General features: G+C 45.0%; 1 protein-coding gene across 2 annotated transcripts in view; it reads left to right on the top strand.

Moving 5' to 3' along the window:
- The window catches only part of INTS4 (integrator complex subunit 4), a 41,131-nt gene that overhangs the window by 5,785 nt on the left and 22,953 nt on the right, over positions 1-12,393 (top strand). For both annotated transcript variants that reach the window (XM_061990471.1, XM_061990463.1), the window contains exons 4-11: positions 383-489; positions 698-883; positions 2,454-2,504; positions 4,580-4,668; positions 5,748-5,868; positions 6,363-6,434; positions 7,942-8,116; positions 11,682-11,887. In XM_061990471.1, the coding sequence (XP_061846455.1) occupies positions 383-489; positions 698-883; positions 2,454-2,504; positions 4,580-4,668; positions 5,748-5,868; positions 6,363-6,434; positions 7,942-8,116; positions 11,682-11,887 (1,007 nt within the window). The remainder of the gene's footprint in view (positions 1-382; positions 490-697; positions 884-2,453; positions 2,505-4,579; positions 4,669-5,747; positions 5,869-6,362; positions 6,435-7,941; positions 8,117-11,681; positions 11,888-12,393) is intronic.

Here is a 12,393-nt window from a genome sequence, read left to right as displayed (position 1 = left end):
GCATGAATGTTGTGGTGGTCCAGGTGAACAGTGGGCAAAATACGAGTGAGCTGTGTACCAGGCTGTATCAACAGAGATGGAGCCAGCAAGTCAAGGGAGGGGATTGTTCCCTCTTGCTTGGCACTGGTTAGACCACGTCTGGAATACTACATCCAATTTTGGGCTCCCCAGTACCAAATAAGTGCTGGTAAGGTTGAATTGAGTGCAGCAGAGGATCACTGAGGTGGTCTGAGGGTGGAGTGCATGATAAGCAAGGCAAAGCTGAGGGAGTTGGCCTTGAAAGGAGGTTTCAGGAGGACCTTCCAGCCTGAGTGAGTTTGTGATTCCATAGCTGGTGAGCTCAGTAAAGAGATATGTAACATTTCACTGTTTTGTTTTGCAGAGTCTCATCAAGTCCTTGCTCAGCTACTGGACACCCTGCTGGTGATTGGCACAAAGCTCACAGAGAATCCCTCTGTCAGGATGAGACTGGTAGAGGTAGCCTGCAAGGTAAAGCAGCCTCCCTAGAGCATGACACTTTTATCCCTGCCACAGGAAAAAAAATACACATTCAGTGTTGAAGTTATTTTCATTTTACTTATCCAATGGTTACAATATTATTGAGTTTTTAACTACCAGGAATCTTAGTATGACTTGTTGTTTCCAAGGGGAGAAAAGACAGGCAGAATCCAGTTACATCTGCTCTTCTCTTCCACAGCATCTGACAGATTCTTCCCATGGTGTAAGAAATAAGTGTCTTCAGTTAATTGGCTGTCTTGGACCAGTGGAAAAAGGTGTTGCAAAAGAAGCTGAAAACCAAGCTGCCAAAGATGTCCAGAAGATAATAGGAGATCATTTTAATGACCAGGACCCCCGTGTAAGGACTGCAGCTATAAAAGCCATGGTGAGTGTTGCTTAAGCATGCTTAGCAGTGGAATAAGCTGTTTGAGCTTATGTAAGGAAGCTGGTAGGGTTCTGCAGACTAATGCAGAGAGGTTTGGGTTAGAGATTAATTAACTTAATAAAAGTCCATTTAGCAAAACTACCTGGAAAAATAAACTAGGTCTTGAAATATGAGAGTAATGTGAGATCTCAAAGGCCACTTCAGTGATTGGTAGTAGCTTGCCTCAGCTGTGACTGAAGAGGCTTTTAAGTTTGTTGACTTTTTGGATTATATGTAAACTCTTTCTTTCAGTGACAAGCCTGTAATTCTTCATTCAACATTGATTACCAGAACTACAGTAAGCCCCTAGTACTCCAACATGCAGGGGAATGCTGCTTGCAACAGGAAACCTGTGTGATAAATCCAGAAAGAATGATTTTTCTTTGTTTTTAAACAACATTTATATGTTTCCCCATAATGACATTCATTGGCATTTATGAGGTTTACTGGTCTGTGTGGGGGCTCTGTACAAGTTTTTAGCTTTGGGAAAAATGCCAGCAAGGATGGTGCACTTGAGAGTTTGCTGAATGTGAGTTGCCTGTGAGTATCTGGGTTTACAGAAGTTACTCTATTACCCTTCAAGTTTCTAACAGTATCTCATCTAACATGATGGTCAACAAGGGTCTTTGAATTAAAGGTATTTGAATTAATGATATTGAGGTCCACAGAAAGGAGCAGGATGAGTTTGAGACCAGATTGCAGTTGAATTTGTCTGGGATCTCCCTCTGCTGGAGGCTGCTCTTATCCTCCATTTTCCTCCCATTCTGACTTTTGTTGGTAGAATTATTGTATGCCATTCAACCAAACCCATAGCTTTATGACCTTGAATTTATAATTACAGCACAAAGACAAGTGACCTTCTGTTGTTTGAAGCACAGAAACATCCTGAATGAATTCAGGGTCACTAAGCACTTTTAGGGTTCTTGATCATAGGTGTCCTGGCTACTCTGTGTGTAGTTTTTAGTCTCTTTTTGTCACTGATTTGTACTTTGAAGAAGTGGGTCCAGAAAAGCAACTGTTTCTTGTAAATCATGCTCAACCAGCTATTATCCTTTTATTTTTAAATCAGACTCATGATACTACCTCATTCCAGATAGCAAAATATATCCTACCACACACTGTTTCTCTTCCTCTGGTTCAGTAACTGGAAGGTTTACAGGGCAGGAAAATTCATTGGCAATGCTGCTTTTAAGTCTCTGTTTCAGGAGTGGTGGGAAACTAGTTCTTTTGAAGATTCCTTTGTCTCTTTTAGTTGTGGTTGACTATGGCTAACAGGAAATAATTGTTTGAAGGTTAGGAAATGGACAGGCATTATATAAATTGTATTTTCCTAATCAAAGTGTAATTGATTGTGAAGAGTAAAACAATTACACTGATGTCAGGATTGTTATTTAAATTGCTTATGGCCAAAGTAATGAAACGTTTTTAGTTGCAGCAGCAATCAAGAACCAGAAACACAGTGGTGAAAGTTTAGTCTGTGTCACTTAAACCTATAGTTATACTTTCTTGTGGGTTTTTTGTTCTTTTGTAGCTGCAGCTTCATGAAAGAGGATTAAAATTACAGCAGGCCATCTACAGTCAGGTAAAACCTTGCATTAATTTGTAGTTATTTTGTACCTGCTTGCATATCTTTTTAGATTGTGTGACAATGTGCCCTCCTCTTGTCATAGAATTATATCAGCTGGAAGAGACCTTTAAGCCCATGTAGCCCAGCCTCTGTCCCAGCTCTATCAGCCACCATCCCCATTTCCCTCAGTGCAACATCCACTCTGCTCTGAAACCCCTTCAGGGACGGTGACTCCAGCGCCTCCTTGGGCAGCCCCTTCCAATGCCTGACAGCCCTGGTACCAAAGAAATTCCTCCTCACATCCAGCCTGAACCTCCCCTGGTGCAACTTGAGGCTGTTTCCTCTTGTTCTATTGCTTGTCACTGGGGAGAACAGACCAACCCCCACCTCGTTACAGCTGCCTTTCAGGTAGTTGTAGAGAGTGAGAAGGTCTCCCCTGAGCCTTCTTTTCTCCAGGCTCAACAGCCCCAGATCCCTCAGCCATTCCTCATCTGAGACATGCTCCAAACCCTTTCCTAGCTTGGTAGCCCAGCCTCTGGATCCTCTCCAGCACCTCAATGTCCTTCTTGTAGAGAGGGGCCCAAAACTGGACACAGGATTTGAGGTGCAGCCTCACCAAAGCTGAGTCCAGTGGAATGATCACCTCCCTGCTCCTGCTGACAGCACTGTTCCTGATCCAGGCCAGGATGCCCTGGATCTTGGCCACCTGGGCACACTGCTGGCTCCTGTTCAACCCCTGTCAACCAACACTGCCAGGTCCCTCTCTGCCTGGCAGCTTTCCAGCCACTCCTCCCCAAGCCTTTAGTACTGCTGGGGGTTGTGGCCCAAGGGCAGGACCCAGCACTTGGCCTTATTGAAACTCATGACATTAGCCTTGGCCCAGCCATCCAGCCTTTCTAGATCTCTCTGTAAGCTTCCCTACCCTCAAGCAGATCAGCACTTCCACCCAGCTTGGTGTCATCTGCAAAATTGGTAAGGGTGCACTCTATCCCCTCATCCAGATCATTGATAAAGATGTTAAACAGGAGTGGCCCAGTACTGAGCCCTGGGGGACACCACTTGTGAATCGCCAACAACTGGGTTTAATTCCATTGACAACAACTCTTTGGACACAATCATGTAACTGACTTTTCACCCAGGAAAGTGTCTGCCCATGCAAGCCAAGAGCAGCCAATGTCCCTAAGAGAATGCTGTGGGAAACAGTGTCAAATGCCTTACTAAAGTCAAGGTGGACAACATTCACAGCCTTTCCTTCATCCAACAAATGGGTCACCCTGTCATAGAAGGAGATCGGGTGTGTTAAACAGGACCTGCCCTTCATAAACCCATGCTGACTGGGTCTGATCACCTGGTTATCCTGCATGTACTGCATAAATAGAGCTTAGGATGATCTGCTCCATCAGTTTCCTGGGCACTGAAGTCAAACCAACAGGCCTGTAATTTCCTGGATGATCCTTTTGTCCCTTCTTATTTATGGGTGTTATGTTGACTGATTTCCAATCAGATGGGATCTCCCCAGTCTGCCAGGACTGCTGATCAGTGATGGACAGTGGCTTGGTGAGCACCCCTGCCAGTTCCCTCAGCACTCTAGGATGTACCCCATCCAGCCCCATGGATTTGTGCACATCAGTGTGGAGCAGCAGGTCACTGACCATCTGCTGCTGAATTGTATGGGAGGCCTTTTGCTCCTTGCCCCTGTCTTCTGGCCTGGAGGGGACTGACTTTCCCCAGTGGAAATGCTCCTATTACTAAAGACTGAGGCAAAGCACAGAGCAGAGGTGGAGTGTTTTGCACTTAAGTTGCCTATATTCCTCATTGCTTCATGGCAGTGGAAATAAAAACCTATTTTGCATCTGATATTGTTAACTGGGGGAGATAATCTCACCAGAAATTGTTTATTGGGGGAGATAATCATGGGAAGGGCAAGGCTTTATGGAATTACCACTTGGAAATCCTAGGGAGCCAAAGGAAAGACTGAATTTATGCTGATTTTTAATCTATTCTAACTAATTTAGGGTTAAGGATCCTAGATGTACTGTAGGGAGTGAATGACAGGGAGATGTTTCAGTGTACTGTGACTGTCGTTTCAGGCCTGCAAGCTGTTGGCAGATGATTACGAGCAAGTGCGCAGTGCTGCGGTTCAGCTGATTTGGGTCCTCAGTCAACTTTACCCTGAAAGGTATCTACTGTAGCAAAGTTGCTGTCCCCAAAGATAGGTCCTTTCAACCAGTGTTCAAAGAACCAAAAAGCACACAGGGTTTGAGAGACTGATTAATTTCATTTCTGTGCAAAGATGGGTGCTAGGTGGTGAAGCACAAAGGCTGCACACCCAAACCGAGACACGTCAGAAGATCCACACTAGTACCCCAAGGATCTGTATAATGGTACTCATTGGAGGTGAAGAATAACAATCATAGAATGGTAGAGTTGGAAGGGACCTTCAGAGATCATCTAGTCCAACCCCATGCCAAAGCAGGTCCACCTAGATCAGGTCACACAGGAACATGTCCAGGTTGGTCTTGAAGAGCTCCAGAGAAGGAGCCTCCACACCCTCCCTGGGCAGCCTGGGCCAGGGCTCCCTCACCCTCCCAGTAAAAGAGTTTTTTCTTATATTTAAATGGAACTTTTTGTGTCCCAGCTTCATCCCATCACCCCTTGTCCTGTTGCTACATACCATAGAAAAAACAAGAACCAATTAAAGCTACAGCAACTTAATGCACATGGAGATAGGGTTTAAGTTAGCAGGGGGCTTTCCTGAGCTAAACATGGCTACTTTACTATGGTAATGATGGTGTAATGAGGATAGTTCATCCATAGTTCAGGTAAATTCTTCTTTGGTTGTGTCAGCAGTTTCATTTCCATGGTGCACGTGGTGTTATGTCCTTGTGGTACGTCCTTGCTCAGTTGATTTGATGGTGTTGTCTTGTTTTGCTTCTCAGATAAAATTTGTTGAGTATTTACAGAATTTGAACAATTCATTTATTCTGGTCTGATGTTTCTAGCAAAGAGACTCAAAGTATTGTCAGAGTATAATCACCCAAAGTATAATCACCCTGATCTCAAGAGTTTGGTACCATTGACTCTTGGGAGTAGCTGTTGGAAAACTGATGTGTACAAATTGGTGCCACTTGATAATAGTGTGTAGATACAGATGAAGTTTTGGTTCCTGGTATTGGAGTTGAGCACAGTTGTTTCTTACTTGATGCCATCCAGCATGGCATGAGGTCAGCAAAGCTTCTTCGTGTTTCCCTATGCCAGCATCGTCCCGATTCCTTCTTCCAACGAAGAGATTCGCTTGGTGGATGATGCATTTGGAAAAATCTGTCATATGGTTAGTGATGGCTCCTGGGTTGTTAGAGTACAAGCTGCCAAGTTATTGGTAAGTTGCATTCTTTTCTTCTCTAGATGAGGGTAGTTCATCTGATGCTACTTCACTTGTCATATATATTTGAAAAGAAATGGAAGGAAGTTTATAGGTAAATTTCTACCAAAGTTCTGAGAAAAAACAAATTGGAGAAGCTGAGGAAACCCAAAAGCTTCTTAGCTGAGCTGTGAAGTGAGAGTAGACTCCTTGAGAGTAAGGAAACTAACAAGTACTTGTTATAAATCCCTGCTCCTGCTTCTCCTGCACAGGACATGCAAGCCAACTGAACTTAAGAAAGACCGTGTTAACCTCAGTGTGAAGATAAGATGTTCTCACCATATAAAATAAACTTCTTTAGAGTCTGACATGTGAGAGTGGCAAGCATTGGATAAAGATGGGTGGGTGAGATTGGATGCTGTGTTGGAATAAGCCAGGAAATTATATGGGCCAGTTTAGAATAATCTCCTGTCTTCATTTTGACTTTTTTCTTCTTTATTTTTTTCCTGTAGGGCTCCATGCAACAAGTTAGCTCCCATTTCTTGGAGCAGACCCTTGACAAGAAGCTCATGTCAGATCTGAGGGTATGTAAATGGGTGGGTTTGGTTTTACTGTGTGTGATGTATTAAAATCACACAACAAGCATGTTAATGTGGAGTGTTTGTTTACCACAGTGGTCCTTGCCTCAGGGCCACTGAGAGTTAATTGTTGCTGACAGGTTTTCTTTTAGATTAAAGTCAATGAAGCAACTGCTAGTTTTAGATTTCATTAGCTGGGCATGTAATAAACAGCTCTGGGCTATTAAGGTTTCACAGATGACAGGTAAACATTCACGTTCTTCTGACAGGCTTTTGGCTAAAAGCTTTATCATTGTGCATGGAAAGACTGCATCCTAGTTTTAGGAGCAAGTTGGTGGAAACATCCTGCAAGATATGACCAGTAGACACAGACTTTTCAAGAGACATGAGTGGGTAAAGCTGTGATTTGTGAGCCTTAATGAGCAAATCTTTTCAGTAAATTCCTTCCTTCAGCAATTCACTCGAGGTATTGCATTTAATCTACAAGAGTGATGAAGCTAGAGCTGCTAGTTTTTGTGGGCTGCTTTGTAAAAGGTGCTGCACAGCTTTCTTTGCAGTGTGAGGGAAAAGGAGCTGGACTAGCAATGAATGAATATCCCATTTTAAACGTTGCTGAGCTCTGTATAGTATTGGTAGTCATCAAAGTGTTTCATTGCAGTTTAACAAGTTGAGCTGCAAAGTGACAGCATCTGGGTTTACTGATGGGTTATTGCATTCTTAACCAGGCAGGCCTTTGCTGCAGCTCAGTTTGGCTGTTCTTATAATGAATGTCTAAAAATATGTTCATTAAAATCATAGAATTATAGATCATGGAGTCCAAGCCCTCACCTCACCCTGCCAAGCTCATCGCTAACCCATGGCCCTCAGCACCTCAGCTCCACAGCTTTGGGATCCCTCCAGGGCTGGGGACTTCCCAACTCCCTGGGCAGCCTGGCACAGGGGCTGACACCCCTCTCAGGGAAAAAGTTCTTCTTCAGCTCCAATCTGAACTTCCCTGGTGCAACTTGAGGCCATTTCTTCTTGTCCCATCACTTGTTACTTGGGAGGAGAGACCGACCTCCACATCACTTACAGCTTCCTGTCAGGGAGTTGCAAAGAGTGCTTCTGTCTCCCCTCAGCCTCCTCTTCTCTAGACTGAAAACCCCCAGCTCTCTCAGCCATTCCTCATCAGACTTGTGCCCCAGACCCTTACACAGGTTTGTTGCCTGTCTCTGGACACACTCCAGCCCCTAGTGTCTTTCTTGTAGTGAGGGGCCCAAAACTGACCACAGCATTCAAGGTGCATAGTAAAATCTATGAGTAGTTATCCCTTCACAAACTCAGAGTACAAAGAATCACTGCCAGTTAGATACATTGATAGAAGTTGCTGTTTTCCTTTTCTTAGCAATTGTATGTGTCTGGCAAGATCTAAACCTGTTTTCAAATCCAATAGAGCCATTTAATACTAAGTTTGCTCATCTTTGGAGTTTACCCTGGTTGTAACTTGGGTTGTAACTTGTCACTTTCTTGGCAGAGGAAGCGCACAGCACATGAGCGAGCCAAGGAACTCTACAGCTCTGGGGAGTTTTCAAGTGGCAGGAAATGGGGAGATGATGCTCCCAAAGAAGAAATTGATACAGGTGCTGTGAATTTGATTGAATCAGGAGCTTGTGGGGCTTTTGTTCATGGCCTAGAAGATGAGATGTATGGTAAGTGGAAGCTTTTTATGGAATGACTTAAAGGAGGAGGTGTGTGCTGGCTAACAAACTTAGTCTTCTGGTCCAAATAAGTCACTTGGCTCTTGTGTTTGTTTCTTTTAACAAATTGTGGACTTTTGGGTGGTGGGTTTTTATTCCACTGTGGTCTCTGATAGGGCAGTTTCTTCAAAGGTGCTGCAGTGTTGCACAGAATTTTGGATACACCTGTTCCACTGAGTAGCCAAAAGCACAGAGTTTCCTGTAAACAGGAAAGTTCCAGTAAGATATCTGGTAAGAAATGGTTGCTTATGTTATGCAGAAACCCACTGGGATTATCATCTTCCTTGATTAAAATTTAACACTTGCACAGTGGCTCTAAATTGGCAACATTAGTGGCTGCTGCTTGAAATTGGTGTTTGCAGGTAGGAAAATCATAGTCACAGAATTGTTGAGGTAGGAAAAGGCCTTTAAGCGACTCGAGTCCAACTGTTCCATCAGCAGTGCCATGGCCACCACTAACCCATGGCCCTCAGCCCCACAGCTGAGGGACTCCAGCATGGCCCTGGGCAGCCTGTGCCAGGACTTGACAACCCTTTTGGGGAAAAAATTGTTCATCATCTTTAATCTAAACTTCCCCTGCTGCAATTTGAGGCCATTTTCTCTTGTCTTGTCACTTATTACTTGGGAGCAGAGACTGATCCCCCTCTCTGTCCACAGCCAGTGGAGAGTCAGGTCTCCCCTCAGGCCAGCTTTCCCATGAAGTGAAAGTTTGTATTTCTCAGGGCTGATATTTGCATAGAGCTGTGAAAATGCTGAACTCTGGATGTTATTCCTGAACTTACTTTTAATCTTGCTGGAAGGACGAAGCTAAATCGGAAAGAACTAAACCACCAGAATGAAACCATCACTGTAGCTTGTCTTGTAAAAGTTGGTTTCTTGTTCTCTGACTCCTGCAAACCTAAGCACATTTTCCTAATAGTTAAATTCTCCCTGAAGCTTGAAAATGCAACTGTGGGGATTTTTTCTGATTAACACTAAATGTGCTTTGCTGGGTCAGTCCAAGGACCTGTGAAACACTTTCTCTGGCTTCTTGTGGCCCTGAGTCCTGTGGCAGCATGGTGCTGTTGGGGAATGTAGATAAAATGGAGAGATGTGGAATAGACACAGACCTTTAAATGATGTAGAACTCTCCCTGCACTGCAGCCTTTTTAAATACTGCCAAGCTTGCTTATCACAGAGTCACAGAATGGCAGGAGTTGGAAGGGACCTTTAGAGATCATCTAGTGCAACCTCTCCTGCAGAAGCAGGTCCCACCTAGATCAGGTCACACAGGGATGTGTGGGTCTTGAAAACCTCCAGAGAAGGAGCCTCCACACCTGAGCAGCCTGGGCCAGGGCTCCCTCACCTCAACACTGTGAAATAGTTTGTTCTTATATTTAAGTGGAACTTCCTGTGTTCCAGCTTTTTGCATTACCCCTTGTCCTGTCACCAGCTACAACAGAAAAAAGTGATTCTTGGGCACCTCACCTGTGCTCCTTGGTTGCTCAAAAATGATGGAGAGAGGCTTAGCAATCACATCAGCAGCTCTCTCAGCACTCTAGGATGCATCCCATCAGGACCTATTGACTTATGAGCCTTAAGCTTGGCCAACAAGTCTTTAACCTCTTCCTCTTCCACCCAGGACAAGTCCTCTGCTGTCCTGGCCATCCTGTTATCCTTGCAGGACTGGGCTTCCCGAGGGTCAGCCTTGGCCGTAAAGACTGAAGCACAGAAGGCATTCAGTACTTTGACCTTCTCTGCATCCTCATACACCAGGTCACCCTCTGTGTTTAGCAGTGGATCCACATTCCCCCTCATCTTCCTTTTGCTGCTGATGTGCCTGAACAACCTCTTGTTTTCCTTTACTTTCCTGGCCAGGTTTAATTCTAGCAGGGCTCTAGCCTTCCTGGTTGCACCCCTGCAAGCTCTGGCAATGTTCCTGTGCTTTTCCCAATGTTTTTTTGCTCCAATACCATGATCCTGATTGTCATGGAGACTCTGTTGTGACATAAGCTCCATTCCTGAATGAGCAGGAGTCTTGCTGTGTTTGGATTTTTCTGCTTAATCAGAATCATCAGGAGTCAAATCTGTTCTTTAAGAACAATAGGCCTAAAAGTTACACATGAGTTTAGGGCAGTGTTTTCAATAAGAGGTAACTTGCATGCAAAAGAAAAGAATGTCTGAAACAATAATGTTTGTAGGATAATGAAGGGAGTGCAGCATCTCCCTTGTGATGAAAGGCTGAGGGAGCTGGGGCTCTGCAGCTTGGAAAAGAAGAGACAGAGGGGTGACCTCATTCATGGTTACAAATACATAAAGGGTGGATGTCAGGAGGATGGAGCCAGGCTGTGCTCAGTGATGGCCAATGATAGGACAAGGGGCAATGGGGACAAGCTGGAACAGAAGAGGTTCCAGAGAAACACAAGGGAGAATTTGTTCCCTGTTGAGGTGAGGGAGCACTGGCAGGGGCTGCCCAGATGGGCTGTGGAGTCTCCTTCTCTGGAGACATTCCAAACCCAGCTGGATGAGTTCCTGTGTGCCCTGCTCTAGGTGGTGCTGCTCTGGCAGGGGGGTTGCACTGGATGAGCTTTCCAGCTCCCTTCCAGCCTCTGTGATTCTGTAAGGCATCAGATTAATTCTTATTTGTTATATCCTGGCACATAAATGTGATGGAAGCTACTGAAGATGGCTTTGGGGAAGAGTCTCATCTCCACTTTAGCCCGTTATGTTTGTGTACTGTTCAAATTCCTGCCATGTTTTACAGCAGGAATACGCTCAGGACACCTTTTTTTTTGCTTAAATTCTGAGCAAATTTAATAATTAGGTGGCACCTCTTTCCTTTCTTTTGAGGAATCCAAGGTCACAAAGCAGAGGAATTTCATTCTGTTGGCTGCCAAGGTGCTGTCACTCCAGGGCTCCTCAGCATTTCCTCAGGCACTCTGTAGCGAGTGAAACACACAGCGAGTGCTCTGAGCGGTTAAAGTGTCAGGAAGAATAAGACAAGCAGAGTTTAGTTAGCTAAATTCGTTTGTTTAAGCTAACAAGGTTGTAGCTACACTTGCAAAACATGCTATGAACTAGGTGATATTTCTTACTGGATAGGAGACCTGTCTTGCACTGCAAGTCCCTCTGCTGGTGTTTGTGAGGGCAGCACACGCCGTGTTAGACGTGAGGCTTTCGATGTCAAGACCAGTCTGTCAAGAGGTTCCCCAATGGCAGAGTCCTGACTTCATCTCTGTCATCCTCAGAACACTGGCCCAGGCTGCCCAGGGAGGGTGTGGAGGCTCCTTCCTTGGAGGTCTTCAAGACCCACCTGGACACATTCCTGTGTGACCTGATCTAGGTGACCCTGCTTCTGCAGGGGGGTTGGACTGGATGATCACTAAAGGTCCCTTCCAACCCCTACCATTCTATGATTCTATGATCCTCAGGCTTTCCTTAGCATCTCCTGGCCCTGAATAACATGAAGCTGCCTGTTGAGTGGGATGTTCCTTTTAAAGCAGCACTTGCAATTGATTTGCTTCCTGTGTCTTGGCAGAGGTTCGGATCGCTGCGGTGGAAGCCCTCTGCATGTTGGCTCAGTCCTCGCCTTCTTTTGCGGAGAAATGCCTCGATTTTTTGGTTGACATGTTCAATGATGAGATTGAGGAGGTGAGATTGCAGTCCATACACACCATGAGGAAGATTTCCCACAATATCACGCTGCGGGAAGACCAGCTGGATACTGTGTTAGCTGTCTTGGAGGTAAGAAACTCTTGAAAGAAAAAGGCATTCCTGCATCTCTGGGGTGCTTCAATTATATAACACTCATCTACCCCTTCCTCTGAGATCATAGGATCACAGAATGGTAGGGTTGGAAGGGACCTTTAGAGATCATCCAGTCCAAACTCCCTGCAGACGCAGGTCCCACCTAGATCAGGTCACACAGGAACATGTCCAGGCAGGTCTTGAAGGCCTCCGAGGAAGGAGCCTCCACACCCTCCCTGGGCAGCCTGGGCCAGGGCTCCCTCACTGAAACACTGAAACAGTTTTTCCTGATGTTTAAGTGGAACATCTTGTGTTCCAGCTTCATCCCATCACCCCTTGTCCTGTTACTAGATACTATGTCCCAACCTCCTGACACACACCATTGAGATATTTATAAATGTTAATGAGATTCCCCCCTCAATCTCCTCTTCTCCAGACTAAACAGCCCCAGTTCCCACAGCCTTTCCTCCTATGAAAGATGTTCCAGTCCCCTGATCATCTTG

The sequence above is a fragment of the Colius striatus genome, chromosome 1, assembly GCF_028858725.1.
Source record: "Colius striatus isolate bColStr4 chromosome 1, bColStr4.1.hap1, whole genome shotgun sequence".
Lineage (NCBI taxonomy): Eukaryota > Metazoa > Chordata > Aves > Coliiformes > Coliidae > Colius > Colius striatus.
This window is presented reverse-complemented; position numbering and strand designations above follow the sequence as displayed.